The following is a 27,177-nucleotide window of genomic DNA, read 5'->3' as shown; positions in this document are numbered from 1 at the left end:
CCCCCCCCCAACATGGAGCCCATCGCTCGGGGCTGTGCGGGCGCCTTTCGCCGGCCGAGGTCGGCCCTTTCCGACTTTGCCTCTGACCGGCCAATCGGTGGACGGCAAAATAGCGTCACCGTCGAGGTCGGGGTCATGGATGAGGGGAGGCTCTCGCTGGGAAAAACCAAAGGCGACATTGCGGAAGAGACGCAGATTTGTCCCACTCCGTTTCGGGGCGCCCCTTTCACAGTCATCGCCGCGGCGCATGAGTCCCGTCGCCCGCGCAGTTGGTTCTGAGCGACAAACTGGGTTTCGAACTCGTGAGACGTCGTAACCGCCTCACCCTGACGTCAACAATGGCTTTGATTGCGTTTGCGCAAAGGGGAATTTGCCCCGTTGGACAAAATCCAACCGCTGTAGCCAGCCAGAAAAGCCGACACGTTATGTGCAAAGAGAGCGGCGCGGCGGGCCGCATCCGGCCCCCGGGGCCTCGCCTTTGACTCCTGCGCTTTCGAGTGTAAATGTCCTTCGGCGCTTCGTGGCCAGCGCAGAAGGCCTCGCCTGCCCCGACCATCCTCGGCCGCCACGCAGAGCAGCCTTTGGGCTGAAATCCCAGCACAAAAATCCAGGAGCCGTTGTCCGCCCACTTTTGGGGCCGCGCCCCCAAAAGGAATCCCTGCAGCCCTAAAATCTGCCATGATTTGTTGAATGTACGTCGCTTTTTGACAAGCTCGAGAAGTTCCTGTGTTCAGAGCAGCGCCCCCTCCCCCCCCTCAACAAGGTTGCTCACACCTCATCCCCGTTCCCCAGCAGCCTCCGAGCGCTCGTACACTCACGCCGTAAGGCATCGGCAGCAAACTCCGGTCCGGCAGGGTCGCCGTCCCGTTTTGTTTTCCATCTCTCCCTGTTGCACACACACCCACACACACCCACACGCACACACACACCTGCTTCAAATGAAGCCTGATATCCACCATGTTCATTTGAAGCGGTCGGGTCTCTTGCAACAGGGAGAGATGGAAAGCAAAGCAAAGGCCCTCTTTGGACCCGTGCAACGTTTTGCTTTTCATCTTCTACCACCTGGATACCGACGCGCTGCCATTCCCATCGCCGGTCCTCATTTTTGCGGCTGCAGCCGGCCAGCCGTTCAATAGATTGACCAATGAGTGGATGGGAGTTTTGGGTGAGTTTTGCGCCCGCCGTATGACGTTGATGTGCCGATAGTGCGCTCCAGGCACCCTTTTAATTCATCACTTTGGATTTTTCCTTTGACGAGGGGATTTCGAGTGACTTTCAACCAAGCGGCGCTGTCGACAAAGCGCCGCACGTGGCCACGCCAAAAGAAATCAGACAACAATGTTCAAGAAAAGGATCATTTAATGACCAAGATGGTGGAAAGCGCAAAAACAGTCCAAAGCCAAAGAGTTTTCAAGATGTCCGGGCGGTGAGGTAGGGGGTTGGGGGGGGGGGTCTCATTCCAAAGAGTGGCAAGCGGCCACAAAAAAGGCTTCCTCCCCTCCAAGCCTGCGCTTCATTCTCGCCACCTCCCGCGGCGTCCTGACCGACTGGAGACGCTCGACAGATTGGCCGACTCCAAAGTCGAGTGCCTTCCGGTCATCGATCATCTTCAGAGCTGAAGAATCTTTGGATTTCCCTTCCTTCCACTTGTAAGGTTTGAATCCATGGCCGCACCGCGGCCTTTGCGTAGGTCGCGGCACGCCGTCGCAACGGACACAATCAATAGGTTTCTTTCTCAAAGCCGATCCGCTCTTCCGCCGTCGCGGTTCAATTTCGTGTTCGATTGAACGCCTGCCACCGCAAGGAGCCGGCCGATCTCCGACGACTCGTCGCGCTTCGGCTCCTCAAATTGACCTGGAGTTTTTGGGGCTGCTTTTCTTCCCCCTCCATGACCACACGGCAGGCACGCGTGAACGGGTGACAGTGTGACCCATCCAACCTTAAGACAGCAAAGTCGTCTAAGGCAGGGGTACCCAACCGCCGGTCCGCGGACCGGCATTTGGTACCGGGCCGCACAATAAGAACTTAGATTAATTCCGTTGTATTTATTTTGGAATACGAAAGATATATTTTGAAAAATTACCCGATTCTCCGTTACATCTGTCTGTGTCACTCTTGACGCGTCAAACCACGCTTCTCCATCACGTGACAGATTACGCTAAAAACAAAACTCCGGAGCTTGCTAAATGAGTAAAATAACCTGCTGGAGATCGCAAATGACAACGGCCTTAAAAGTACGTTCGAGACAACAACTCTGCCGGTGTTCTGGATTCAAGTTATGGCTGAATACTCTGAGATCGCCATAATAGCACTGTTGCTATTTCCGACATGCTACCTGTGTGAGGTAGGGGTTTTGTGCAGCAACGGCGACTAAAACAAAATTAAGTAGTAGACTCGACATATAGCACACACTTCAGGTGTCATTGTTTCCTATTACCCCGAGATGGGACCGCCCGGTTGCAGAAAATCAAGCCTGTGGCTCGCACTGATTCAGCATTGTGGTGAGTTGACATTTTCATGCACTTTGAATTTGCGTTGTATAGTATTTTGAAGGCATTAAACATTACCATAGCGATCAGTGTTGCAGCCAGATTAGACGCTCCTCGTGTTTATTATCTCTCGAAAACACCAGTGTTCATGCAGCTCTTACCATATTATTTTGTAGTATTTATCCGCCACACCTTAAATGCCGGTCCGTGAAAACATTGTCTGATATAAACCGGTCCGTGGGGCAAAAAAGGTTGGGGACCCCTGGTCTAAGGTTTCATTTTTATGACACCGACGCATCGTGCGACCGATGAGCAACTCAAAGCAAACCCAAACTCTCGAGCCCGGCATCCATCCACACAACACAGCTTAGTTGCATTCCAATCAGCCCACGAGGGAACAGAGGACAACATGTTTTTGGAGGTGGGGGGTGGTTTATTCAAAGAAAAGGATGCTTGCTGCCAGTTTACTTCTTCTTGGAGACTCCCACAGTGCGACCGCGGCGGCCGGTGGTCTTTGTGTGCTGACCGCGCACCCGCAGGCTGGAAGAGAAAGCGAGTTCAGAGGAGAGCTCCCCAGGGTTCAAAGTTCACACGGACCGACGAGGCCTCACCCCCAAAAGTGGCGCAGGCCGCGATGAGCTCGGATCTTCTTCAGCCTCTCCAGGTCTTCTCTCAGCTTGTTGTCCAGGCCGTTGGCCAACACCTGAAAGCAGGGCGCACGCATCAGAGACCGCTCGACAACGCGCAGCCAAGTCATGATGGAGAATTGCGCATCTCGAGTGCGGGACCAGTCGCACGACACGCCCATGAGGGAAGCAGCAAGGTGAAACTCTTCCATGGCCACGTTGACCACTGTTTGGATCAGCAATTCAATTCGGCGTTGCTGCCATCACTTAAGCTAAAGTGGACCAAATCAATGATCAAAACAGGTGTCAATCATCCATTTGTTGACGATGAATCGGCACGCCTCTAGTTTAGGGTGGACTCATTTCGTGATTTCCATCAAACGCGGCTTTTCACCTGTCGCGGGTGGATCTGCTGGAATGGGAAAGGTGTCATTTCCGTTGACCCACCTGACTGAATTTTCCGTCCTTGACGTCCTTCTGCCTGTTGAGGAACCAGTCGGGGATTTTGTACTGACGAGGATTCTGCATGATGGTCACCACGCGCTCCACCTGCGGCACACAAAGCGCTCAGTCCAGCGCCCGCCGCTGAGACGAGACGCTCTCGCCCGGCACACTGTGCAGCGCAGCTCACCTCCTCCTCGGTCAGCTCGCCGGCCCTCTTATTGAGGTCGATGTCCGCCTTCCTCAGCACCACGTGGGCGTAGCGTCTGCCCACTCCCTGGCGACAGTCCCCGAAATCAAATACAAAAGCAATGAGCTCCGCCGGGGAGCAGAGAGCAGCGCCGGCAGCCACTTGGCCGTCTTGCACCCCCACCCTACCTTGATAGCAGTGATGGCAAAGGCGATCTTCCTCCTTCCATCGATGTTTGTGTTCAAAACACGAAGAATGTGCTGGAACTTCTCCGGGATAACCAAAGCCTACACAAACAACACAGCGAGTGTCACTCGATGACACGCGACTGCCACAACAACGCCGGAGCTTCGGTGTACATCGAGACTGCGAGTCGACGTGAACGAGCCACTTGGAACGCTTAGCCGACGCGGTAACGTTGTTTTAGCGGCGAGTGCGAGTTCGCCTTGAAAGTCCACAAATTCAACTGGTCATCTGCTCACACACATGACGCGCGCCCCTCAAAGAGCGTCATGCCGCAGATGAACGTCTATTTGCAACGGATGGCGTCTGATTTGGATCGTTCGGCAGAACCTCACCATCTTGCAAGCCGCTTCCACGCAAAGAGGAAGAGACGCAATTCTCGCGACAGTTTGTCCGCGCTTGGGCGGAAGTCGGTCCTTCACGTTCAATCGTCCGATGTCTTTGCCAACTCGGACAACATAATCTCCTCTTTAACGTTTGCCTGGCAGAGAGCATTCTTGCATGCATTTAGCTGTTTTCTCCTTAATTTGGCGAATGAAAATGCTTTCATTAAGTTCGTCATTTTCCCTCATTTGTTTGTCGAGTTGTATAATTGGGTATTTATTGGAAAGTGGAAAAAACAAAATGACACATCCGAGTAAAATAATGAATGTTAAAATGTACCGCTTATCAAAAAAAAAAAGAATCGCAGAAAAATACAACATGAACTTAATTTCGACGATAAGCTGTATGTATTTGTATTCATACCCGAAACGATGAAACCTTTTGAAATTGTTTTAGCATATTTGCGATTTCAAAATAAAATGGCCACAAACATTTGCCCAACTCTAGCTTGGTTAGAATGTCAGCCACAACAGCCGACTAACACATCATTTTCAGAATTCAAGACAACGTGTTAAAATAATCACGAAATATGCAAGTACATCCTGAAAAGGTAAGATTTTTTTAAGGTGGCGCATTAGCGAAAAACGTGTGATTTTGCGTTTTGTTTTTGCTCGGGGTTTTTTTTTTTTTCGTGCCTGCGAGTGACGTCACTGCAACAATGGCGGAGGCTGCAGTGGACGCGAACACGGCGGAGAGGATGACACAAGCGGCCATGTCCTTCTTTCACGACGAGGTGATTTAAAAAACTGTCGAGCGCTAGTAATGGCGGCGGCGTCGTCGTCGTTGTCTTTGCTGTTGTTCTTCGTCCAGCAAGCCTTCCTCTTTCTCATTCGCCACCGTTCTTTGGCGTTAGCAAAACATGATGATGTCACGAATTGGCCGGGTTTATTTTTTGTTGTCATTCGCTTTCCACTTGAGTGGCACATGCAGCGTCGACTCAGGACACCACTTTGCAGTGCCGTTGTTCTCGTTTTTTTGCCAAGGAAATTTCCTTTCCTATCTTGTCTGTGAGCGAAATGAGCTGACCCGGACGTACTTGTTCACTTGGGTGATGGCGGTCAGTTAGACCACGCGGAAAAAGACGGATAAGATAAGATAAGAAATCTTTTATTAGTCTCGCAATGGTAAATTTCCCAATTCACAGTAGCAAAGTTATGAAAGGAAGAAGTAGAAGAACAAAATATATGAGCTGTTGGAAAGGCAGAGTTTTAGAGTCCAGAATGAATAAACACTACACAAATGAATATATGTCGGATTGAGTGAATCGGACCCAGTTAGCAGGCATTTGGACTTGGTGGAATTCATGAAATGAGCGCGGGATGCCATGGCAAAGACGAGCCCTCATGGCGGGGTCAGAGTAATGCCACAAGTCACTTGGTGCCAAAACAGGGCTCTTCGGTCCTGTTCCTCGAAGGCCCCTATCCAGCCTGTTTTTGATCTCTCCCTGCTCCAACACACCAGAGTCAAAGGATCGGGATTGTTATCCAGCTTCCGCAGACCTTGGTGGTAATCGGATCCTTTGAATCAGGTGCGCCGCATCAGCGGGAAATCGCCCCTCGCAGAACAGGATCGATGCCCCCCCCCCCCCGGCCAAAAATGCACGCGCAAGCAGCCCAATCGATGACCATGCATTTTGGGCAGGACTCTCGAAAAACAGAGGATTCGAGATACCAATGTGCTCATGGAAAGAGTAAGAAAAGGTTGCTTGTCTCCCCCCCCCCACAGATGACCGACGGGGAAATGGCCCAGCTGCACCTGGGAGAACTGGACCTGACGACCGATGAGCTGATCTTGGATGAAGTGGACCGTAAGACCCATCCCGGCACACACCCAGTCCAGCCACTCCAACACAAGAATACAACCCAGCTTTATTTGTCTCGCACTTTCACAACAGCCGCAGCTGTAATACAGTGTTTTGCGGAACATTTATCAATGTGTGGCCTTGTGTGCGTGTATATCTGTATTTTTGTGTGTGTGTGTGTGTGTGTGTGTGTGTGTGTGTGTGTTTAAGGCTGACTTGTTGACATGGCGTCTTGTCCCGCAGTGCACATCCAAGCCAATCTGGAGGACGAGCTAGTCAAGGAAGCGTTTCAGACGGTGAGCCTTTCCGTTGGTCCTCCTTCACGATGGTACCGCGTCTCTCTCGTGACCTCGGCGGTGACCTGCTTTTTCGGCAGGGCGTGGACCTTCGCCAGTACTCCAAACAGGTGGAGGCGGAGCTTGAGCAGATTGAGCAGGCATCCATCAAGGACTGTATCCGAAACTCGGTGGGCCATTGGGTGGGGGTGGGTCGATCGGCCGGCCCCAACCTGCAAACAGCGACGCTTGGCGTAAATGCCTTCCGGCGTTTGTCTCTCGACGCCGAGCTTTGTTTTCAGATTCACACAACTGGTGCAGGGAGGTCTCATTCAAGATGTTTATACGTCATCTGCACAGCAGAAACGCAGTCAGAGCACCGAGTCATGGAATTCTTTCTTTGAGCCAAAGTAACCCGCTTTCAGATTGAACCGCTCTCGGCCGTCAAGATAACCAAAAGAAAACAACAACAAAAGCGTATCGACGACCCCCGTCTTCGGCCCGAGCGAACAGCGATCCGTCACAGCAAGTTGTTCTTTTTCCTGAGTGTGTGTGTGTGCACGCGCGTCATCAGACATCAAGGAGAGCCAAAACATCGCTCTGCTGCACCAGCAGATCAGTGCCTGTGACGCCATTTTAGAGGTGGGCCTGGTTTCACGAGGGCGCTCCGCTGCCCCCGTGCCCCGGCTCTGACCCGCGTTCGGCCGCCTTTGCAGCGGATGGAGGAGATGCTGAGCGGCTTCCAGAGCGACCTGTCCTCCATCAGCAGCGAGATCCACACGCTGCAGCGGCAGTCTCTCAGCATGAACGTCCGTCTGAAGAATCGCCAGGCCGTCCGCAGCCACCTCAGCCAGCTGGTGGACGAGCTGCTGGTGCCGGGGGCCATGATCTCGTAAGACGCCGCGCTTTGCCTCTGCGGGTGAAATTTCAGGATGAAATGTCTGGGAAGAGGGGAGGGCGAGCGGCTATACGCTGTACTCGTCATGAGTGTGAAAGTGAAAAATACTGCAGAGTTATTGCCCCAGTTTAAACATTCAAGTTTTCACACCACGGGGCCTCGAGGTCAGTCTCCCCAACGTTTGGGAAGGAGTATCTAAAAGTAGCCGCCGAGTTCCTTTTGTGCGTCCCGCCCATTTTATTTGATTGATTTAATTAATTTTGTTTGTTTGTTTGTCCAGCACCATCCTGGACAGTCCGGTGACGGAGCAGCACTTTGTGGAGCAGCTGCATGAGCTCAACAACAAGATCAACCTGGCCAAGGAGCTCAGCTTCCGAGAGACGCTGGCCTGCTGCGACATCCAAGACGTCGTGGACCGCCTCAAGGTCAAGGTGAGCTTGCGCGGCCTTCGTAAAAAGCGTGGCCGCGACCGGTCGCTCGGGCCGGTCACCACGTCAAACGCTGGCAAGAAGTCAACAGACGCTGAAAAACCATCGTGACTGTTCCGTTGAAAGTTTGGCTGAGGAAGAGAGTCCGCAAATGGCAAGTGGTTTGACAACATAGTGACTGAGTGCTGCACATCAGTTTTCATCATCTCTGCTAGGCGTCCAAAGAAAACATTTTGAGAAGAGAATGAGCAAACGCTCCACAAGCTGTTAGGTTGCATTGACAGGAGCAGGAGGGGGGCGTCCGGAGTCGGCGCCGTCGGCTGACGAGGCCACCAAACAGCCGGCGAATTGTCCCGCTCTTGGTTTGCGCCCACTGCACCCGAACGGCACATTGACGGTTTCTCGCCGCTCGCCGGCTTCTCGTTCACCGTCCACCGGGTTGTTTTTGGCGTCGTCGTGTCGCGTCACGTCTTCATCATCAAATGTGGGTTCACGTCATGTGTTTTTCCATCATTGGGAACTTTGCGGGTGTCTCCATAACAGGGTCGACCTGTCGAGCTTGTCCCGTCGACTTGCCCAGCCCGTGACGAGGAAGCGTTTTGTTCCCTTGGCGACCAGAGGCAGGGCCTGAGATTGCGCCTTCTGGAGAGATTGTGTGCGTGTGTGCGTACGTGCGTGTGAAGGGAGTGCAGAGTGTTGGAACATTTTCTGCTAATGGAGGCAGCATTTTGAGTTGTTCCTCGGTTTCAAACCATGTGAATTGACAATGCTGTCAAAAGAGAGACAGAAAAGTTAGCTCTCTTTCGTCTGCACACCCCTGGGCAAAAGCTTGAAAATCATCACGTCCAGTTGCTCGCCTCTATGGAGCCCTTGGTTCATATAGTAACAATCAGAACCCCCCAAACCGGCAACGGGAACAACTCCAAACCCCTTTGGGGGAAAACGGAGGGAGGGGCACCGATGTGGGGCGGGGGGAAATCATCCTTCAAAAGAAGAGCAGATCAAGCTGAAATGATTAGCCGACATTTGTCGACCAAAGACTGCCTCTGCGAAAGGCACTTTTTTTGCCCGCCGACACTTCTTGGCTTCGTGTTCTGAATTGTGAATCTTTTTGTTTTTGCCCTCCCTTCTCCCAGGCAGTGTGCAAGATTCGCGAGTTCATCCTTCAGAAGATCTACTCGTTCAGGAAGCCCATGACCAACTACCAGATCCCGCAGAACACTCTGCTCAAATACAGGTGGGGGGTGTGCGCACATGCGCGCGTGCGCCTTGCGCAACTCGCGTGAACACCTGCGCGCGTGTGCGTGCAGGTTCTTTTACCAGTTCCTCTTGGCCAATGAGAGGACGGTGGCCAAGGAGGTGCGAGACGATTATGTGGACACCATGAGTAAGATCTACTTCAGCTACTTCAAGTCGTACAGCGGTCGGCTGCTCAAAGTGCAGGTGAACAAACTCGCCCACGCACAAAAACGCAAGCCCAATGTCCTGTGTGTGTGCGTGTGTGTGTGTGTGTGTGTGTGTGTGTGTGTGTGTGTGTGTGTTTGTATGTGTGCGCGTGTGCATTTGTGTGTGTATGAATGCAATGCAATGCGCACACACCCTTTAATTAGATAGCAGGTGGCTAATTATATTTAATTGACTGAAGGTTTTGTCTTGAAAGAGTTCCAGACATTGAAAAAAAAGCAACAGGTCGCCGTAAAGGTGAACTCGACATGTGACGGCTGCGGCCGGAAACGTTCCTTTTTCCCACTGAAGACCAAGCGCAGGTGGGCGACGTCTGTTCTAAAGTGGCCATGTGAGAAACTCGGGGGGGCGCTGTTGGTGGTCCTGGTTCCTTTCAGATGTTGAAATCTGCCTGTTTAGCAGGACAAAGGCAAGAAAGTATCATCCGTGTGACACACACACACACACCCACACACACACTGGGCGCTGCCTTTTTTTTTTTTTTTTTTGTCATTTGGGAGTGGGGACTGAGTGACTGAAACTGCGGTGACGATCATTTTGTCTTTCCTGACTGCTCAGTCGCTAGAATTATCGCTTTACCCCCCCCCCCCCAAAAAAAAAAAATCAGCTGATGGAATGCTCCTCACGAGTACAACCGCAGCGCCGAGTCAAACAATGTAACTCGATTGCTTCTCACATGGACCACCTTGATCGTTGGGCTCATTCGGCTCCTCGAGGACGAGTTTTGATTGGACGGTGAGCGTCAAATTCCGAGGGGCTTCTCCCCAGTGGACGCCACGTCGCAAAGGGCGTCGCTCTCCCTCAAAGGCTCACTTCAAGAGGCGCTGACGGAAGCTTCTTGCTTGTAACACCACATCACTGGGAGAAAAACACAAAGAATGCCTCGCTTGGGCGCACGCTCCTTTTGTCCAATTCAGAAGAACAAGGTGTTTGTCTGTCTTTGTCCCGCATAGATGAACATGGATACATTTGTTGTCAGGCGACAGTCATTTGCAGATTGTGAGCCATCGACAGTCCTTTTCACTTGGACAATTACAGGACAAAGACCTGCGAATCGCTGCTGTGAATCATCGTCATCCTCTCTCGCTCTCTCTCGCTCTCTCTCTGTGTAGTACGAGGAAGTCGCTAACAAGGATGACCTGATGGGGGTCGAAGACACCGCCAAAAAAGGTGACACAAAAAAGCTGTGTGTGTGTGTGTGTGCGTGTGTGTGTGTGTGTGTGTGTGTGTGTGTGTGTGGTCTGATGACCGCTTGGTATATGTGTGCAAACCTGTGCGCGCACGTGTGAGTTTCATGGTTGAAGTCGAAGACACCGCCAAAAAAGGTGACACAAAAAAGCTATGTGTGTGTGTGTGTGTGTGTGTGTGTGTGTGTGTGTGTGGTCTGATGACCGCTTGGTATATGTGTGCAAACCTGTGCGCGCACGTGTGAGTTTCATGGTTGAAGTTGTACACAAGCATGTGAAGAGAAGACAAGAAATGCCTGGAGCGTCTTGAATGTGCGGGTGTGTCCACCCGAAAAGTGCTTCATCACCTAAGGTGCAGCAGCGCAACCGCACAAAAGCTCCTCTGGGCACAAGCGCGGATGCGGTGGTGCCTCGACGGACAAGTTGAAGTGGTTCCGCGGTGGCGCTCGTAAGCCAAAGCACTCTGATCCCAAAGTGGCATCTGACTGTTAATCCCTGCCCACCTCGGAGAAAAGGCTGACTGTCTTTTGGTCTCGGGCGGCGGGGCTCAAGTCAAGCTTGTCCTTTCTCCGGCGAGCGCCGCGCGACACAGCCGTTCGTGGCCTCGGTCACCTCTCGGCCGGATGACCGGAAGGCGCTTGACTTTGGAGTCGGCCGGTCCTCGGCGCGGCGTCTCCGGTCGGTCCGGAAGGCCGCCGCCCGCCTCTCGAGCGGTACCGGCGCCACTCCCACTCTGGCCTCCTTTCGCCGGCTCATTTTCGAGTTCTTTTCAAGATCCTCCCATTCAAAATGGCGCGCTCCCACCGTGCCTCTCTCGGCTCCTCCGCCCCAAACTCGATGAGAGGTAGCGAGAACCAAGCGGAGGCTGAGAGGAGACGGAGCCCTTTTCTGTGGCCACCCCGCCCCCTCACTGCCAAACTCATTTGGAGTCTCCGGCTGTCTTTGTCATTCATGTCGTTTGTGGTGTGAGTTGTTTTTGTCGCACGTACGGCAAGCACTTGGTCTGCAGCGGCGCTTTGTTTCAAAGTCCCTCAAAATTGACACTTGAGTAAGCACCGAGACTCGTCTGGTGTGATTTGGCCTTGCGCTGAGCGATTCCCATTGCAGTTTTTGTCTCTTGGCCGCAGGTTTCTTCTCCAAACCATCTCTGAAGAGCAGGAACACCATTTTCACTCTGGGCCAGAGGGGTGCCATCCTGAGCCCCGCCGAGCTGGAGGCTCCCATTCTGGTTCCTCACACGGCGCAGAGAGGCGACAGCAGGGTGAGCGCCGCCCCCGCGACGACTTTTCCCAAAGTCTCCCCAAGTTTGGTTTGTTTGGTCCCCCCCCTATCCACTGGGTGTGTCTTGGAAAGCGGCAGATGCCATTATAAAAGGACTTCCGTTTTTTGAATAATGAGAGCGTGGGAACAGTATTCTGCGTCATACGTCACAATTTCTGCCTCTCGTATTGCGGGCGTCGGTCTGATTTTTCTCGAGCTGGAGAAAAGCCACATGCGATACTTGATTTACACGGAGCTCCAATAAAGTGAGTCTGATCAAACCGCGGGCCTCGCAGTCATCGAGAAGAGCGAGCGAGCGGCTCACGTTTTCACAAGGCTTACTTGGTTTCGGCGCTCACGTCGGGCCGGCGCGTGTGCGAGAAATGTGAACGCTGCCTCAAGGTGTGATGGAGAATGTCAAGAATGGCGGCGGGCGTGGCGCGCACTAACGCCGTGCTTGTGCTCCATCCTCAGTACCCGTACGAGACGCTGTTCCGCAGCCAGCACTACGCCCTGCTGGACAACGGCTGCCGGGAGTTCCTCTTCCTGTGCGACTTCTTCATGGTGACGGGAAATTCCGCCCTGGACCTCTTCAACAGCATCATGGGAAAGACACTCGGCATGTTCCTGGTGCGTGATGCAACCTCGCTCGTCTTGTCACGGGCCCCGTTGAGAAAGTGTGGAAACGAGACAAAAGCCAGTCAAACCGCAAGATGGGGTGCCCTGAAAAAAGGAGTCGGCCCCTTTTCTCCAATTCTCATTCGAGACACAGAGAGATCCACATAGAGAGATACTGTCATAAAATAAGAAAACCTTTATTTGTCCCACAATGGAGACATTTGTAATCTCCAGCAGCAAAATTGAAAGTAATAGTCGATGGTTTTCGACAAGGAAAAAAAAAAAAAAAGCCACTGACTAGCTGCCCCCCGAACTGTGACCTCACGCTGAAGCGTGCTGTTGTGTGCACGCAGAAGAGTATGTCGACGTACGTGGCGGACTGCTACGACGGCATCGCCGTCTTCCTGTGCATCCACATCATCCTGCGCTTCCGAGCCATCGCCGCCAAGAGGAACATTCCGGCTCTGGACAAGTGAGCGCGCCTGCGTCTGCGTGTTGGCTGGCCGGGCCCTGACCGCCGCTGTGTGTGTGTGTGTGTGTGTGTTGGTGCCTGCCTGCGTACTTGCGTCAGGTACTGGGAGGCGGTGCTGGAGCTGCTGTGGCCGCGCTTTGAGCTCATCCTGGAGATGAACATCCACAGCATCAGGAACAGCGACCCGCAGAAGCTGGGGCTGCTCGACAGCCGGCCGCACTACGTACGTCACGCGCACGCTCCGCACGCCGCAGACGTCCTTTTTTCCAAGGGGCCGGCCTGTGTTGGCTGGACCGTGTGAAAGATTTCAAATAGTTGAGCTTCAGCATCAAAGAGGAATTGACTCAACTAAAAAGAAACACATTTTGATGACCAATTTTCAAGAAAACAAAATGCGGCAAATATTACCCATGTTATTTTACTTTTTGGATTTATTGGTTGAGACAGTCTTAAACGCGTGAAATTGCGTGTGAGAGACAAAACACGATGTGGCCTGATGTCTGAAAATGATGAGCATATGATGAAAATTCCCAGTCGAGTTTCTGCCGGCGCCCACCTCAACATCCCCATATTTTGGATTTCTGGCCATGAAGCTATTTTTTTCCCTCTCTGTTGACAGTCACGAGAGGGGGGGGGGGCAAAAATCCCAAACACTTTGGCGATCGTTTTGCTATTTTCAGAGGTTGAAGTGGAAACGTCGATCGCAACTTGGCGTACTTTGCAGAACCAAAGTCGCGGTCGAGTTTAGCCTCTCCCTTTTCGTTCTTTTCGTTTGGGCAGTTCCAGAATGGTTTCCGTTTTCGTCGATTTCGTTGTTTTGTGTGGCGGAGGTGTTGTTGAGTGCCAATGCTCGTCAACACGGTGCCGATTTGCACAGGTGGAATGAAACGGAAGCCCAACGGTTGGTCTCTCGTCATCCAGCTCGGGGCCGCCGCGTTGGGCGACGTCGCCCTCTGCCGTTCAGCGAAACGGAGGCGTGAGCTCGCCCGGAAAACGGGACGGCCCACTTACTTCCCCGCTTCGATTGCACGAGCCGGCAGAACGTCGCCGACGTCGAGTTGAAGCGAACCAAACCTGTTCAAATAACGCTCGGGCCGTCACGCCGCCGTCGCGCTCGTCATCGCGGCGTACGCGGGGAGGGGATCCGACGTTCCCCCGTCGCGCGCCCGCCTATCGGTCACCGCGCGCCCGACACGAACCCGAGACACGGGCGGGCGGACGCTCCACATCCGAGTCGCCACTTCTTCCGGATCCTTGTCTCACGTCGGCCAAAGTGCTCAGGGACTTTTGGTATCCAAGCGCATTGATTTTATTTTATTTTTTTTCCCCCAAGCGCATTGATGGCCGTACGGTTTTGTGCCTGATTACGCTGCGCTATGTCGGCACGGTTGTCGTTGGCCGCTCCCCCAGCGCGAACCGAGGTGTCGACGTCGACGATGTCCTCATTCCTTGTGTGTCGTGAACATACTGTACTTGGCCCACAAAGAGGATTTTCCGATTTGGCGAACCCGTTTTCCGCGTTTGTTCGTGCGAGTTTGGCGAACGGTTGTGACGTTCGTTTCATTTGCCTGCAGAGGGCGATATTGCCTCACCACATGGGATGGATGAAAATGGATCCACAAATGCATTTGTCCCCCGAAGACAGTGGGCACCCGCACCTTCCTGGATTTATTGCAATAGTTTTTTTTTTGTTGTTGTTGTAATTACAGTCGTTAATTTATGGGGGGGGGGCGTTGTAATGTTTGTGGCAAACGCCCATTGGCGGTATTCCCCTGGCCATTCATTGGGGAAGTTAAAAAAAGTGTGCGTGGGGTTGGGGGGTTCCTTTTGTTTGTTTGTTTGTTTTTTTCTCCCAATGCTGTTCCTGGGTTTTTGCCAAGCCGGCCAGCGTGCCACACGTCACGCGCGCATCTGCCGTTTCAGATCACGCGTCGCTACGCTGAGTTCTCGTCGGCCGTTGTCAGCATCAACCAGACGTTCCCCAATGAGAGGATCAACGCGCTGCTGGCTCAACTGCAGGTGAGCCGCGCCGCCGAAACGGGTCGGGCTCCGACCCGAACGGGCCGTGACGCTTTCGCGCGTGGCTTTTTACAGGCCGAGGTGGAGAACTTTGTGCTGAAGATGGCAGCCGAGTTCCCGTCCAGAAGGGAGCAGCTCATCTTTCTCATCAACAACTACGACATGATGCTCGGCGTGCTCACGGTGAGTCCAATTGGAGACGTCCAAAAAGAGCAATCAACGACGACGACCGCCACCGCCGCCAAAAAGTCGCGACGACGACGCTGGAAGTCGACGCTGTGTTTGTCCAGGAGAGGGCAGCAGACGACAGCAAGGAGGTGGAAGGCTTCCAGCAGCTTCTACTGGCCAGGACGCAGGCGAGTGCTGTTCTTGCCAAACGCGCACGTGCCGCCCAGGCTCCCGCCGAAACGCTCTCTGTCACGCCGCCGGCAGGAGTTTATTGAGGAGCTCCTGTCGGCACCCTTCGGGGGGATGATCGCCTTCGTGAAGGAGGCCGAGGCGCTGATGGAGAAAGGCCAGCTGGAGCGTCTGAAGAGCGACGAAGGTGAGGGGCGGCCGCTTTGCCGAAGCCGAGTGCAAATACTCCGGAGAGGCTGGCATTTCTGTTTCACGAGTGAATGGGAATTGGAAATCAAGTCATTGTTGCATTCCTAGCGCACACCTGCAAATTCTGCCCACATTTTTCACATAGCTGTGCTTTACTCGAGGATTTCTTTTGGTGCGGACCTTGGATGCTTCCTTTGTGCTCCTCACTTTGTGTGTACAGTATTCCGCTTCGCCTTCCACAATAAAAACAAAAACGGCACGGTGATGTTGAGTCACCGCTTTGACTTGACCAAAGTATTTCGAAGTAGTGAAGAAGCGAGGGTGAGTACTTGTGGCGCGCTTCCTGACGCCTGTCTGCGTTCAGCTCGTATCTGCCAGCTGGTGCGAGGCTTCTCGGGCTCGTGGAAGCAGTCGGTGGAGGCCATGAGCCAGGACGTCATGAGGTCCTTCACCAACTTCAAGAACGGAACCGGCATCATCCAGGTGAGAACGAGGGCGGGGGCAGGAGCCGCCACTGCTTGGCACCTGCGTGCCGCCTACTTGACGTCTTTGCCGCCGCAGGGCGCCCTCACCCAGCTGATCCAGTACTACCACGGCTTCCACAAGATCCTCAGTCAGCCTGCGTTCCGCAGCCTGCCGGCCCGCTCCGAGCTCATCAACCTGCATCACCTCATGGTGGAGGTCAAGAAGCACAAGCCCAACTTCTGACCGCCGTCCGCTTTACAATCTTGTGACGAAAATCTGTGACACAAATTCCATTTCAGTGGAATTGAAATAGAAAGTAAAAAGTTGTGCGGGTGTGCTCACTTTGGACTCAGTTACTCACGCACTACTCACTAAAAAAGTGGGCCGACGTAGTTCCGCAAGTGTTCAGCGCACTGCACTACAGGATAAGATAAGAAAACCTTTATTTGTCCCACACTGGGGAAATTTTCAACCGATTCTCAAAATGCTTGTCGATGAGTTTGATGGTCACTTGCCACACTTGGCCTACAAATTGCTCCGTGTTAGCGAGTAGAATTTTTATCCTGTCACGATGAGGTGCCCAAACTACTTTTTCGCTTTCCTCGAGGGAAGCCAGCATAGCCAAAATGACACCGCCGCCCCCTACCGCCCTGGAGGCTGCACGGCTCTGGACACATTCTCTGAGCCAGAAGCTCCTTTCCTCTGCTCTTGACAGAAGAACGGCTAATCTCATCAAACGCTGTACGCCGAAGTCAAAAGTACCGGGAAACTTGCGTCTGCTTCCGACACCTCGGGGCCGGTGTGCGAATCGATAACGGCCGTCGGAATGTGGAGTCGTCTAAGCAAACGTGATTGAACGAGCTTCAAGTAAATCGCCTTGAATGTTTGGTCTGCTGCGACCACCATGAGTTCCGCGCGCGCATGACACCGCGTTATCCCCGCGGCGTCTTGCAGGCGCGCAAACTGGGGGCGGCGCTGTTGGGGGATGCTTCTATTTTTTTTTTTTTTTGCCGCGTGTGTGTGCGGGTGCGAGTGTGCGCGCCTTTCGGACTTGCTCGGGCTTGTGTTTGGGTGTTTCCATGCTGGCCGCGGAAGAAGGAGAAGGCAAAAAAGTTCCTCCCGGACGAGCGAAGACAGAAATGGAGCCGTCAGAATTCCCAAAAGACTTGCTCGGTGAGAACAGCCGCATTCCGGGGGCAAGCGGTACTGCTGCCGGTTGTTGTAGTTGTTGAGCGATCCCCAACTGGGTCCCAAAGCGGCTCCTAAAGCCGCAGCGACCCGGCTACCTGCAGACCCGGTTGTCGGCCGTTGACTGGGAACTGTTCGTAGCCCGAAGGCATGCCCAACACCGCTTGGAGGTCGTTCCCGAGTTGGGCGCTGGTGCTGGTGGTGTCTTGCAACTTTGGCAAAAGTTTGCCAGTCACACGCAAAAAGAATTTTGCCACACATTTCATGTTGTGCATGAGGACAAAACAGATGCATGGCTAGATTGATTCGATGTTTTTTTTTTTTCTTCGAGAGTCGTTTTTCTCCCTGTTCCTTTCCATGTGTGTGTGTGGGCGGGGGGGACTGGGCGTGTCCTGACATGTATGTTCCTCTGGCTAGGCACAATTTGCCATCTTTCGAATTGAGTCCAAACACACCTTTTTGTCCTGTTGGACAAAATCGTCACCTTGCAGTGTGCGAGCCTCCAAAGATTGGCCAAGTGTCAACATCTCAAATGGCCCCCAATCAGCGAGCGGCGGCTTCGCTTCCGCTAGCACAGCACTTGATTGACTTTGCAGCGTGTTTAAATCAGGGAGGTGCGATCCTCTTTGAAAAGAGCCAAGTGCTCTGCCAGGGGTTAAATCCACGTCACGTGATTTGCGGACGCACGCTGTCAGCCGGCCGGCTTCTCGATATTTTCTCGTTTATCGTGGGGTTGTTGTCCACGTATTCTCCAAATCTAATTCGAAGCTTCCCGCTTATACCGTATGTCGTCATCGTGCAGAGAGCGTTCGGGAGGCGGTGGGGCCGAGCCTCAAGTTGACCCTGAGCTGCCAACTTCAGCTGGAGGTCAAAGGTGAAAAGGTGGACAACAAAGTGCTGGTGAGTGACCTTTGACCTTCGCCACCTCACGGGTCTGTCTTCCCTTGCTGTGCGAGGCCTCATGGAATGGAAATTCAGCCGGCTCTTCTCGGTTTGCGGCTTCCTCGTTCGCGGAAGCGGTGCACATCGGTGAGGGTTGCCGGCTCAATTCGATTCCATCGGCCGGTGCCCGTGTGAGCTTCACGCTGCCATTCGCACTCTTGGTCTCGGGCGACATTCCCCAGAAAGTGAGCGCACGTGGGCTTGTGCGGACATGACCGCTAGCGCCCGCGTACCACGGTGGACTTGCGCCGAGGCGTGCGCGGACACGTCAGCGGTCGAGGTGGCGAAAGCCTCCTGGCCGACGCCACCTTCTGGTCATGTGACAAAGGGGGCATGTCGTCAAAAGAACGCCTTACTCTTGAAACACAAGTGCTCTTTGCTAATTGGCCCTACCACAATGGTGTGTGTGTGTGCGTGTGTGCGCGTGTGTGTGTGTGCGTGTGTGTGTGTGTGCGCGTGTGTGTGTGTGCGTGTGTGTGTGTGTGTGTAGGCCTTGGCATCACATCGAGCCTTCCTGCTCTCAGCACGCATCCCTTCCAAGGTCAGTGGATGTCTCGGTGCGAGTGTGTATATGTGTTTATGTGTGGTGGCGTGTGCAGGTGGAGCACTCCTTCAGCTACCTGGACATTCTCGGTCTCCATAGCAACAAGCCCACTGAGGTGAGATGTCAGAAATGACAAGAAGTGGCTGTTAGCAACACGCTAGCTGTTAGGGTTGCGTGCCACATTTCAAAGTCACACTTTCTTCTTGAGTGCTCTCCATGGAGGACGGTCATGAGGCCATGTGTGTGTGTGTGTGTGTGTGTGTGTGTGTGTGTGTGTGTGTGTGTTCATGTTTGTGTGCGCACGCGCAGGTGCTACTGGAGTGTGGGCGGGGCCCTTGCACGCTGTGGTTTAGTTCCCAGGAGGACAGTGACCAGGTCATCACCCATCTGGGCTCGTGTCTCACCAGGATCTGCCCGGACACGTGAGTAGCAAGCAGGGGGGGGCGGGGGGGCTGTGACTTTCAGGCTGAAAATGTCGCTTTGGTGGCCTCATGCTTCGCGGGTGCTCTGTCTGTCTCCCCCACCAGGAACCCGCTTAAGAAGTTTGACGTGGCGCCTTGCGAGCGACGGGCCGCCCTCCAGGCTGTCTGGGAGCAGCAGGACCCCGCCGACTTGGGCCCTTGCGGTACGGTCCCTTGGCCAGCGGGGTGGGGCTCCGGCGTTTTGATCGGCAAACAGACTGACTGACTCCAAGTCCTGTTTGGTCCAGGAGGATTCTCGGATCAGTACCGGGCCGTCTGTGACAGTCTCAACCTGGCCTACAGGGAGGAGGTCCAATGGGTCAGTGCCGCGTAGTTCTTGTTGACTTGTCCCTGCCCGGTCTTCGGTGTCGCTCGCTAGTTTGGCTGCGTTTTGGAATACGAACCGCGGACGGACGGCGTCACGTTCCGTGTGTCGGAGGCCAGTCAAACACGCCACCGTGCTGCATGCGAGCTTCCATCCGCAACCGAAGCAAACTGTTTTGCTGTTCGGGATTCTGTCTTGATCGTCACCTCGGCGAAATTGGATCACGCTGGAGCGGCCACTCATGGTGTGAACCGCTCCACCCGAAGACGATCACATAGGATTCTCGATCGAGATTTGCGCGCGTTGTCCAGCCAGCCATCCACACACTGCAGTACTCGCGTTGTTGTTGTGTCAGGATGTGGACACCATCTACCTGAGCCAAGACACCACAGAACTCAACCTGCATGACTTCAGTCACCTGGATGGCAGGTGCGTGCATGCGCGGCCGCCGATGCCGAGACCCGCTTCAAAAGGTCTCGTGCTTTGTCGCCATGATCATATTTTCCTATCGTGCACGGTCCGGTCCCGTGTTGCCGCATGTTTTGCGACCGCCGCTGCCTATGCTGTCTCCTTGCGTGTGGCACAGGGATCTGGTGGCCATCGTTGGCACTCTCGAGTACAACAAGTGGTTCACCAAGCTGGTCGTGAAAGATTGCAAGCTGGTAAGACTGCCGAGTGCCGGGAAGGGGGCGGGGGGTGCCCAGTGAAGGTTGACCTCCCTGCGTACGCACACACACACGCATGCGTGTGTGTGTGTGTAGTCGGCAGACGTGTGTGAGCAGATCCTGCGCGTGACATCCCGATCGAGTTGCCTGGAGGAGCTGGTCCTGGACAACGTCGGTCTCAGAAGGTCAGAGCGGGCGCAATGACGTTGACTCGCTTCTATGGCTTCTTTTTTTCCCATCTTTCCCTCCCTCTCTCCCCCCCACTCAGTGACTTTGCTCACAAGCTGTCCTTGGCGCTATGTCACAACCCCGCCTCCGCGCTGCACACCCTCAACTTGAGCAACAACTCTCTGGACGAGAAAGGTTCAACACACACACAGGCATGAGAAAATGTCCACAAATACATCACGTGTGCGTGTGTGTGTGTGTGTGCTTGAAGGCATGTGGGCTCTGGGCGCTCAGCTGGGCAAACTGGCGACGGGCCTGAAGAAGGTGAACTTGAGCAGGACCTCGTTGTCCCCCAAAGGTGCATCCCGTCCGTCTGTCCGTCGCATCCGCCGCCTCCCGGCGCCCGCCCCTCTCATGCGTGTGCGTGTGGGCGTCAGGCGTGAACCTCCTGGCTCAGGCGCTGCGTGCCAACCCCGCCATGGCCTCCACCCTCACACACCTCCACCTGGCGGGAAACTCACTCAGAGGGGACGACCTGCAGGTGGCGCGGCTGGCCTTCGCTGCGGGTGAGCCGCACGCTGGCGACATGTCAGCAACGTGTTTGTCTTGCTCTTCGCAGAACCTCCACCACTTCCTGAGTCAGGACAACAGCTTAGAAGTTTTGGATTTGGCCTGTACTGACTGTTCATTGGAGCAGGTGAACACTCGCGCGCTCTCGTTCCAACGTCTCCAATCGACTCATTGTTGGTGTGTGTGTGTGTCAGATATCAGCGTCTCTGCTCAGAGGATGTTTGAAGCGTCTACGTGTCCTCAACATGTCCAAGACAGTCTACTCTCACAGGTGAAACACATGACCAAGATGCGTAACTGTTGTGTGACGAGCATGACTACCCGTCACCGCATGTCGCCGAGTTCTCGCCGACACGTATCCAGTCGGTCACGTCGACCCTTGAAGCACCTGTACCGCCCATTCATAAACGAGGCCCGTGTTGCGTGGTCGCGCCTTCAGGAAGTGCAAGGAGGTGCCGGCGTCTTTCAAGCAGTTCTTCAGCTCGAGCCAGGCTCTGAGCTCCGTCAACGTGTCCGGATGCAGACTTCCCGCCGAGGCTCTGAAGTGCGTAAGGAGCGCCGGCCGATCGACCGACCGACCGATCGATGGACCGGTCCGTCCCCTTTTGCCGCGCGCGTCGAAAGCTCTTCACGCGCCCGCTGATGTCTTGTCAGGGCGCTGCTGCTGGGCCTGGGCTGCAACCCCAACCTGAGCGACGTGTCTTTGGACCTGAGCGGCTGCGAGGTAACCATCAAAAAGGCAACCGAAGGGCACACGAGCGGCCGCCGGCGTCCTGTCCCGGGCCGTCCCGCGGCCGAGTCACTTGAGCCGCGCTCTCCTTTGACTTGCAGCTGCGCTCGGCGGGCTCTCAGATTCTGGAGGGCTGCGTGGCCGAGATCCCCAACATCTCCAGTCTGGACATCTCCGATAACGGTGCCCGCCTATCTCTCCCCCGCCCTCCGTGTGGCATTTGCGGGTGTGCTCGCGTGGCATCTCTATGGCTACGACGGCTTCCTCCCGCGTTCGCAGGCTCGCTTCATTCGGAGACAAAGAAATGGCCCTTTGGTGGTTGTTTTCCCCGCGAGTGACTGGCGACCGGTCCGGAGTGCGCCCGGCCGGCCTCTGGCAATAAGTCAGCCGAGATCTGGCGCGCCCGAAACGGACGGATCGATTGTGATCTGCGATCAAACAAGGCTCATTAGCACCAGCGAATCCACCCGAGCCGGTCCTCATGGTCGTCTTGTCTACTGTCAGGTCTGGACGGGGACCTGAGCACCCTGCTGGTCTGGCTGGCCAAGAACCGCTCCATCCGCCACCTTTCGTTGGGCAGAAACTTCCAGAGCATCAAGTCCAAGTGAGTCCTCGAGCAGCAGCGGGCAGCGGCGGGTCGGCATCGGGGCGAGTCGCTTGACACTCTTGCCGCCTCGTGGCAGGAACGTGGCGCCGGTCCTGAGCGACCTGGTCCGTCTGATCCAGGAGGAGGAGTCGGTGAGTGAGCGGCACCTGCGTTCCGACTCCGATTGCGGCTCGCGGCTTACGTCGTTTGGCGTCGCCTAGCCGCTGAGCTCGCTGTCGCTGGCCGACTCCAGGCTGAAGGGGGACCTGGTCGTGGTCCTCAACGCCCTGGGAAGCAACACCTCGCTGACCCGGCTGGACATCAGCGGCAACGCCATGGGCGACATGGGCGCCAAAATGCTGGCCAAGGCCCTGCAGATCAACACCAAGCTCAGGTGAGCGCACGCTCCCGCCGGTCTCGTGCCGCGGCCCACGTTTTACTGCCCGCAGACTTTTTTGTCACCTTTTGTAGGACGCTCATCTGGGACAGGAACAACGTCAGCCCTCGGGGTCTGCAGGAAGTGGCGTCCGCCTTGGAGAAGTGAGTCACCTTCCGGGACGGACGGCGGGGATGTTGAAGGGACGCTCTGCCAGTCCAGGCCGGAAAGCGATCGGAGCCCGCACGTGCAGATCGGGTAGTCGGCCGTTTCGCGGTGGCCCGGGTGCGCTGTACTGCCACTCGCGTGGAGTCCGTTCCGCTCCGCCACCGATGGAGAATTGAAGCCGGGCGTCACCAGGCTTGTTGTTGCTCTCTGGTGCCTTTTTAACGGGGGGTGAGGGGAGGAACGTCATCGGGCAGAAATAGTCCAGTTGATTTTACGACAGTGACAGCTCGGATGGAGCCGGAAACCAACCGACACTCGAGCGCATGAGCGTCATTTCACGTCGAAACCGCCAGTGTGACTGCGATCGCTTGATCGGCCGACGACGCTCAGACGCGTTTTCTCGCCGTCAGGAACTTCACCATCCGCTTCATGCCCGTTCCCATCGTGGACGCCGCCCAGGCGCTCAAGACCAACCCGGAAAAGACGGAAGATGCTCTGCTGAAGTTTCCGGCCTTTCGGATCCTTTTTTTTTTTTTTTTGCTCAGGGATTCGCCGAGCGGCACCCTTCGACCGTGACCGTTCGCGTGTTGCCTCCGCGTGCAGATGGAGCACTTCCTGCTGAGGAACCACGAGAGCCGCAAGTACCTCCGGGAGCAGGCGTACCGGCTGCAGCAGGGCATCGTCACCAGCGCCACGCAGCAGGCAGGCCTTGGCGGGCGACCCCGAGCGGGACCGGGTTCTCGCTGACCCTCCGCTCCTCTGTGCAGATGATGGACACCATGTGCGTGAAGGTTCAGGATCACCTGAACTCGCTCGCGTTCTCCCAGGACCGCGCCGTCCAGGAGGACATGAAAGTGGCGGAAAACCTGATGACAGACGCGCGGAACTCCAAGACCGTAGGGGAACTTGAGCTACGAGCCCACGCCGGATCCGAGTGCAACTTTGACTCGCGCTTCTTCCCTTTCCGAATCCTCCAGCTGCTGCCCAGTCTCTATCGGCTGGAGGGGGACCGTCTCCGCGGCGCCATCCGAGGCAAACTGGAGTCCGTGGCGGCGGAGGTGGCGGCCGTGATGGATGAGGAGCTGGAGGTGGGCACACACACCGAAAGCTCATCGGCGCGCTTCGCTTGTGGCATTTGTGTCGCTTTTTCTGGTCCCCGCAGACGATGCTGGCGTCCATGTTGGAAGCGGCCTCGGTTTTGTGTCCTCACGTGATGAAGATGAGCGGTCTGGGTTCAGACCTGCTGAAGGCGGGCGCGGGGAAGATGAGCGTCCCTCGCACGTTCATCACCAAGACGCTCCTGGAACAGGCGGGCGTGGACATCCTCAACAAGATCAGGTGGCGGCGGGCGCGCCCTCTGCGAATCGGCACCTCCGCCTCCGCCTCGCAATGACCTCCAATGGTCCTCCTCCTCGTGAGCTTCTCGACTTGTGTCTTCATCCCCAGTGAGCTGAAACTCAGCGTGGCGTCCTTCTTCTCCGATCGCATCGTAGACCGGATCCTGGACTCTTTGTCCATGTGGCGCCACACGCTGGTCAGTTGCCATTTTCCTCCTCTTTTCAACCGCCGGCCGGCCCCCCTCGCTTCGTGGCTTCTGTCCTTCATCCGGCTTGCCGCCATCTGTTCCGCCCCGCTCGCGTCTGTCCATCTGCAGGCCAGCCACGTGGCGAGGCAGGGCCAACCCGCGCTACGTCCCGAATCTCTGGAGGAAACGCAGGTTTTGGATGAGACGGTCCTTCATCCGGAGGGCGGCCAGAGGGAAGGCCGAGCGGACGCTTCCGCGGTGGGAATTTCTCCTCCTCCCGGTGAGGTTTCTTGGCTAAGTCGTAAAGGCGCATCTTTCCGCCCAGGTGACGGCCAAATCCAAACGGAAGAGTATTCTGGTGCGGATGTTGCGACCGGTCTCCGTGGCCTTTGGTAAGTCGCGGCGGATGCACCACCTCTTTCTTGACTTTCCGTGGGAAACCTGCGGCGTTGATCTCAGAGATGGAGTTTGACCTGGACAAGGCCCTGGAGGAGGTCCCCGTTCACGTGGTGGACCCACCGCCCTCGTCCCCGCCGCCCTCGTCCCCGCCGCCCTCGTCCCCGCCACCCTCGTCCCCGCCGCATCCGGTGGCCGTTTTCCCGCCTCTCGCCTCGCCGCCGCCGCTGCAGCATCACACCAAAGTGCGGCCGAAAGCCAGGAGGCGAAACAAACCCAGCAGAGTCGGCGTAGGTCGCCGGGAACACAAAGGTCGGGCAGGGGGTACCGCGTGAAACTTTGAGGATTTCCTTCTATTTTCTTGCAGCGTGAGGCACCGGAGCAGTTGGAGCTTCAGGGCACCATGGGAAAGCTGGACGAGGGTGTGGACGAGTTCTTCTCCAAGAAAGTCCTGCAAGTCAGCTTGAAGTGAGATCCTCACGCCGCCCGCTCCCTTGAGCGAACCCGATGCGGAGCAATCACGCGCGCCTTCTTCCCCACGCAGACGCCGCGCCGCGCAAGCTGCGCCGTCAAACGCGCACCGGTCGGCCGACAAGAAGCGGGGGTCCACGAGGAGTGGCTTCTTCAACCTCGCCAAAGGGCGGACATCCTGCTCGGAGAAAAATCAAGGGGCCGCGTCCCCCACCCCCGCGCACGCGCCCCGGCCGGTTATGTTCGCGGACGAATCGCCGCCCGCGTCGCCGCCCGCGACGCCCTCCTCACGACAGCGGCAGTCCCTCAGAGCCCGTCCCCAGGAAGACGGCCCCCCGCTTCCGCGGCACGTGGGCATCCCCGTCATGGGCGCCGACCTTCTGGCGGAGATGAAGGCACGGCAGGAGAAAATGGCCGCTCACAAGGTGAGCAAGGTAACCGCGATACAAAAACGATTCACTTCCATGGCAACAGGGTCAAGGATTCCCAACCGTCAGGGGGAGGGGACGTGCCGCTGATTGGCTGGCAACCGGTTCAGGGTGAGCCCCGCCTACTGCCCGAAAACGGCCGGATGCGGAGGGAGGGAGGGGATATTATCAATTGATAAATGGGGCGCTAAGAACAGTCAGTCGGCAAGTGCCGTTGTCAGTGGGGAATGACTCCAAGTCGATAAGTTCTCAAAGTAAAGTGTCAAAAGGAAACCAAGTAGGTCCTGGAAGTATGCGAAGTGAGTGGTTGGCTCCTTTTCTTTCTGGAAGCTTTGGAACGGTTAACAGACAGAGTGAAAATAAAGAATTCCTTTTCTTTTTGGGTCTAGTTGGAGTCATCAGAAGAAGATGGCCACATGGGTAAGTTCACGCTAACGCTAATGGCAGCACCGATGCTACCGCCTAAGCGTCGACCGCTTTCAGTGGCTATTCAGTGATGCAACCCAACTCTTAATAACTCCTTAACATCACAATATGGACCCCACCCCCCAAAAAAAGAAAGAAAAAAACACCACTGCTCATTTCCTCCATTTTATGCAGTGGACTGGGGAAAAAAAAATGGCCACTGAAATTCCAGTCGTAGCGATTCAGGATGCACTGAAAACGCAGCGATTGCGTTTTCAGTCCATCGCGCGGTGTCCTTCCAGCCAACTTGGCCACGGACGCAGACCGATCCCGAGCAGAGGCCGCCCCGAGGTCCGAAGCGCCCGCCGCCGTCGGCCCCGAGTGGCCGCTCCCACCGTCGGCCGCCGAATCCCCGACTGCCTCCGGTCCCTCGGGTTTCCCCAGTCTGCCCAGTCCCCTGAGCCCCAGCGGCGCCGTTGTGCCAGGTAAGGGGTGGCGAAAAGATGCTCCTGAGAAAACACATGACACACGAGGATGCGCGGCAAATGCCGGCCGCTGCCAAGCCGACATGTTAGGATGCCGAGTTATTCCGACGAGTGATGATGCTGAGCTCCGAGCCCGGCGGGGGGGCCGCCGCCCCACCCTGTTTTCCGGCTCTCCCGGCTGCAACGTGGCCGATTCGGGTGATCAGCTCTGAAGCAGCATTCGAAGCAACCGTTTGAAGCAATCGGGCGTGTTGCTCCTGAGGGAGCCGGAAAACGGGCGGGACCGACTTCGGACGCCCCTGCGCTAAGCGAACGCGCCGGGTTTTCTGTCAGACGATTCCACGACAGAGGCGGTCCAAGTTCCACTTCCTGCTCCTCGCGCGAAGAGGGCGCCGTCGCCACGCAAGTCAAAGCAAAGCGATGGATGCCAAGTCAGCGACTCAGCGTTACCCTCCAACAAAGAGACTAAAACGAGTCCGCTCAGACTTGGACGCCACCAATCTATTCCGAACACTCTGACTGAGACTCGGACTGTGACAATTTACTTGCTAGCTGTGAACACTCTGACGACAACAGAACTACTCCGGACGCTTTAGTACTGTCCTACGAATCAACTCCTACTCCAGCAGTATTGTCGAGTACGGCGCTCCGGTCCAAGCTCGCTACGTGTTTGGGTGACCTTTGTAACAAAGTGTGTCGTGGATTTCCCATTAGCCTGCGGCGTTGCCGCCGCATCGTTGCCCCGGCGACCCTGGTCCTCCCTCAAGACGTCGCCGCGCCGGGGTCTGGATGGGCGTCGGCGAGCCAAGTCCCTGCCCGCCTCCGCTCCGGCGCCATAGGCTCGGACGTCTCCCCAAACGACGACGACGACGACACGACCGCCGAAGCTCCGAGCGCCGTCGATCGGAGACCCGACGCCCCGATCGGAAGGGGGCCCA

General features: G+C 55.7%; 3 protein-coding genes across 3 annotated transcripts in view; 2 read left to right on the top strand and 1 right to left on the bottom strand.

Moving 5' to 3' along the window:
• Positions 1-2,899: 2,899 nt before the first annotated feature.
• Positions 2,900-4,431, bottom strand: rps18 (ribosomal protein S18). Its single transcript, XM_019868814.1, has 6 exons — positions 4,325-4,431; positions 3,935-4,033; positions 3,747-3,833; positions 3,563-3,664; positions 3,101-3,192; positions 2,900-3,029 (listed from the first exon to the last, which is right to left on the bottom strand). Exons 1-6 carry the CDS (start codon positions 4,325-4,327, stop codon positions 2,954-2,956), a joined length of 459 nt encoding a protein of 152 aa, XP_019724373.1. The 5' UTR covers positions 4,328-4,431; the 3' UTR covers positions 2,900-2,953.
• Positions 4,432-4,997: 566 nt separating this feature from the next.
• Positions 4,998-16,141, top strand: vps52 (VPS52 subunit of GARP complex). The gene is made up of 20 exons (XM_019868813.1): positions 4,998-5,106; positions 6,099-6,180; positions 6,418-6,470; positions 6,551-6,626; positions 7,024-7,091; positions 7,166-7,341; positions 7,628-7,778; positions 8,912-9,012; positions 9,086-9,218; positions 10,352-10,409; positions 11,554-11,687; positions 12,161-12,316; positions 12,658-12,776; positions 12,876-12,999; positions 14,700-14,795; positions 14,871-14,978; positions 15,086-15,151; positions 15,228-15,339; positions 15,706-15,824; positions 15,903-16,141. Exons 1-20 carry the CDS (start codon positions 5,032-5,034, stop codon positions 16,047-16,049), a joined length of 2,154 nt encoding a protein of 717 aa, XP_019724372.1. The 5' UTR covers positions 4,998-5,031; the 3' UTR covers positions 16,050-16,141.
• A 715-nt stretch (positions 16,142-16,856) lies between these two features.
• The window catches only part of LOC109515193 (F-actin-uncapping protein LRRC16A-like), an 11,602-nt gene continuing 1,281 nt past the window's right edge, over positions 16,857-27,177 (top strand). The window contains exons 1-36 of the mRNA XM_019868811.1: positions 16,857-16,979; positions 17,797-17,894; positions 18,427-18,477; positions 18,536-18,595; positions 18,790-18,902; positions 19,008-19,105; positions 19,190-19,260; positions 19,622-19,695; positions 19,853-19,928; positions 20,028-20,116; positions 20,200-20,294; positions 20,371-20,457; positions 20,537-20,640; positions 20,719-20,796; positions 20,864-20,940; positions 21,109-21,213; positions 21,324-21,393; positions 21,501-21,582; positions 21,904-22,003; positions 22,083-22,137; positions 22,207-22,379; positions 22,457-22,525; positions 22,940-23,033; positions 23,133-23,231; positions 23,297-23,425; positions 23,507-23,617; positions 23,692-23,867; positions 23,976-24,063; positions 24,184-24,312; positions 24,380-24,446; positions 24,514-24,740; positions 24,818-24,918; positions 24,995-25,355; positions 25,739-25,769; positions 26,057-26,239; positions 26,954-27,111. Of these exons, the coding sequence (XP_019724370.1) occupies positions 16,886-16,979; positions 17,797-17,894; positions 18,427-18,477; positions 18,536-18,595; positions 18,790-18,902; positions 19,008-19,105; positions 19,190-19,260; positions 19,622-19,695; positions 19,853-19,928; positions 20,028-20,116; positions 20,200-20,294; positions 20,371-20,457; positions 20,537-20,640; positions 20,719-20,796; positions 20,864-20,940; positions 21,109-21,213; positions 21,324-21,393; positions 21,501-21,582; positions 21,904-22,003; positions 22,083-22,137; positions 22,207-22,379; positions 22,457-22,525; positions 22,940-23,033; positions 23,133-23,231; positions 23,297-23,425; positions 23,507-23,617; positions 23,692-23,867; positions 23,976-24,063; positions 24,184-24,312; positions 24,380-24,446; positions 24,514-24,740; positions 24,818-24,918; positions 24,995-25,355; positions 25,739-25,769; positions 26,057-26,239; positions 26,954-27,078 (3,840 nt within the window). The 5' untranslated portion in view covers positions 16,857-16,885 and the 3' untranslated portion in view covers positions 27,079-27,111. The remainder of the gene's footprint in view (positions 16,980-17,796; positions 17,895-18,426; positions 18,478-18,535; positions 18,596-18,789; positions 18,903-19,007; positions 19,106-19,189; positions 19,261-19,621; positions 19,696-19,852; positions 19,929-20,027; positions 20,117-20,199; positions 20,295-20,370; positions 20,458-20,536; positions 20,641-20,718; positions 20,797-20,863; positions 20,941-21,108; positions 21,214-21,323; positions 21,394-21,500; positions 21,583-21,903; positions 22,004-22,082; positions 22,138-22,206; positions 22,380-22,456; positions 22,526-22,939; positions 23,034-23,132; positions 23,232-23,296; positions 23,426-23,506; positions 23,618-23,691; positions 23,868-23,975; positions 24,064-24,183; positions 24,313-24,379; positions 24,447-24,513; positions 24,741-24,817; positions 24,919-24,994; positions 25,356-25,738; positions 25,770-26,056; positions 26,240-26,953; positions 27,112-27,177) is intronic.

The sequence above is a fragment of the Hippocampus comes genome, unplaced genomic scaffold, assembly GCF_001891065.2.
Source record: "Hippocampus comes isolate QL1 unplaced genomic scaffold, H_comes_QL1_v1.1 scaffold225, whole genome shotgun sequence".
Taxonomy (NCBI): domain Eukaryota; kingdom Metazoa; phylum Chordata; class Actinopteri; order Syngnathiformes; family Syngnathidae; genus Hippocampus; species Hippocampus comes.
This window is presented reverse-complemented; position numbering and strand designations above follow the sequence as displayed.